This window comes from Apaloderma vittatum, unplaced genomic scaffold (assembly GCF_000703405.1).
Source record: "Apaloderma vittatum isolate BGI_N311 unplaced genomic scaffold, ASM70340v1 scaffold8081, whole genome shotgun sequence".
Classification (NCBI taxonomy): domain Eukaryota; kingdom Metazoa; phylum Chordata; class Aves; order Trogoniformes; family Trogonidae; genus Apaloderma; species Apaloderma vittatum.
In genome coordinates this window covers 57,435-57,680 of record NW_009700742.1, presented here as the reverse complement: position 1 = coordinate 57,680, position 246 = coordinate 57,435, and the positions used below count along the sequence as shown (strand labels likewise).

General features: G+C 68.7%; 1 protein-coding gene across 1 annotated transcript in view; it reads right to left on the bottom strand.

Moving 5' to 3' along the window:
* Positions 1–142: 142 nt before the first annotated feature.
* Positions 143–246, bottom strand: part of LOC104281003 (immunoglobulin superfamily member 11-like) — a 40,304-nt gene continuing 40,200 nt past the window's right edge. Inside the window, exon 9 of the mRNA XM_009878847.1 lies at positions 143–244. Within this exon, the coding sequence (XP_009877149.1) occupies positions 143–244 (102 nt within the window). The remainder of the gene's footprint in view (positions 245–246) is intronic.

Below are 246 nucleotides of genomic sequence, written 5' to 3'. Positions count from 1 at the left end.
GGCGGTCCCCTGGGGAGGGGAGGGCAGGGGGGAGAGGCGAGTGTGTGGGTGTCCCCCGCTGCCCTTTCAGGAAGGAGCTGGGTCTCTTCGCCCCACCAGGTACAAGAGGCCCCTTGCTTGGCTCTTGGCCACTGGCACGACCCTACACAAGGGAGCCAGCCCGGCTCTGGGCGGGAACCATAACGGGGACAGCCCCAATCAGCTCCAGCGTGGCCTGGCTGACAGCGTAGGAGCGGGCGGGAGGCA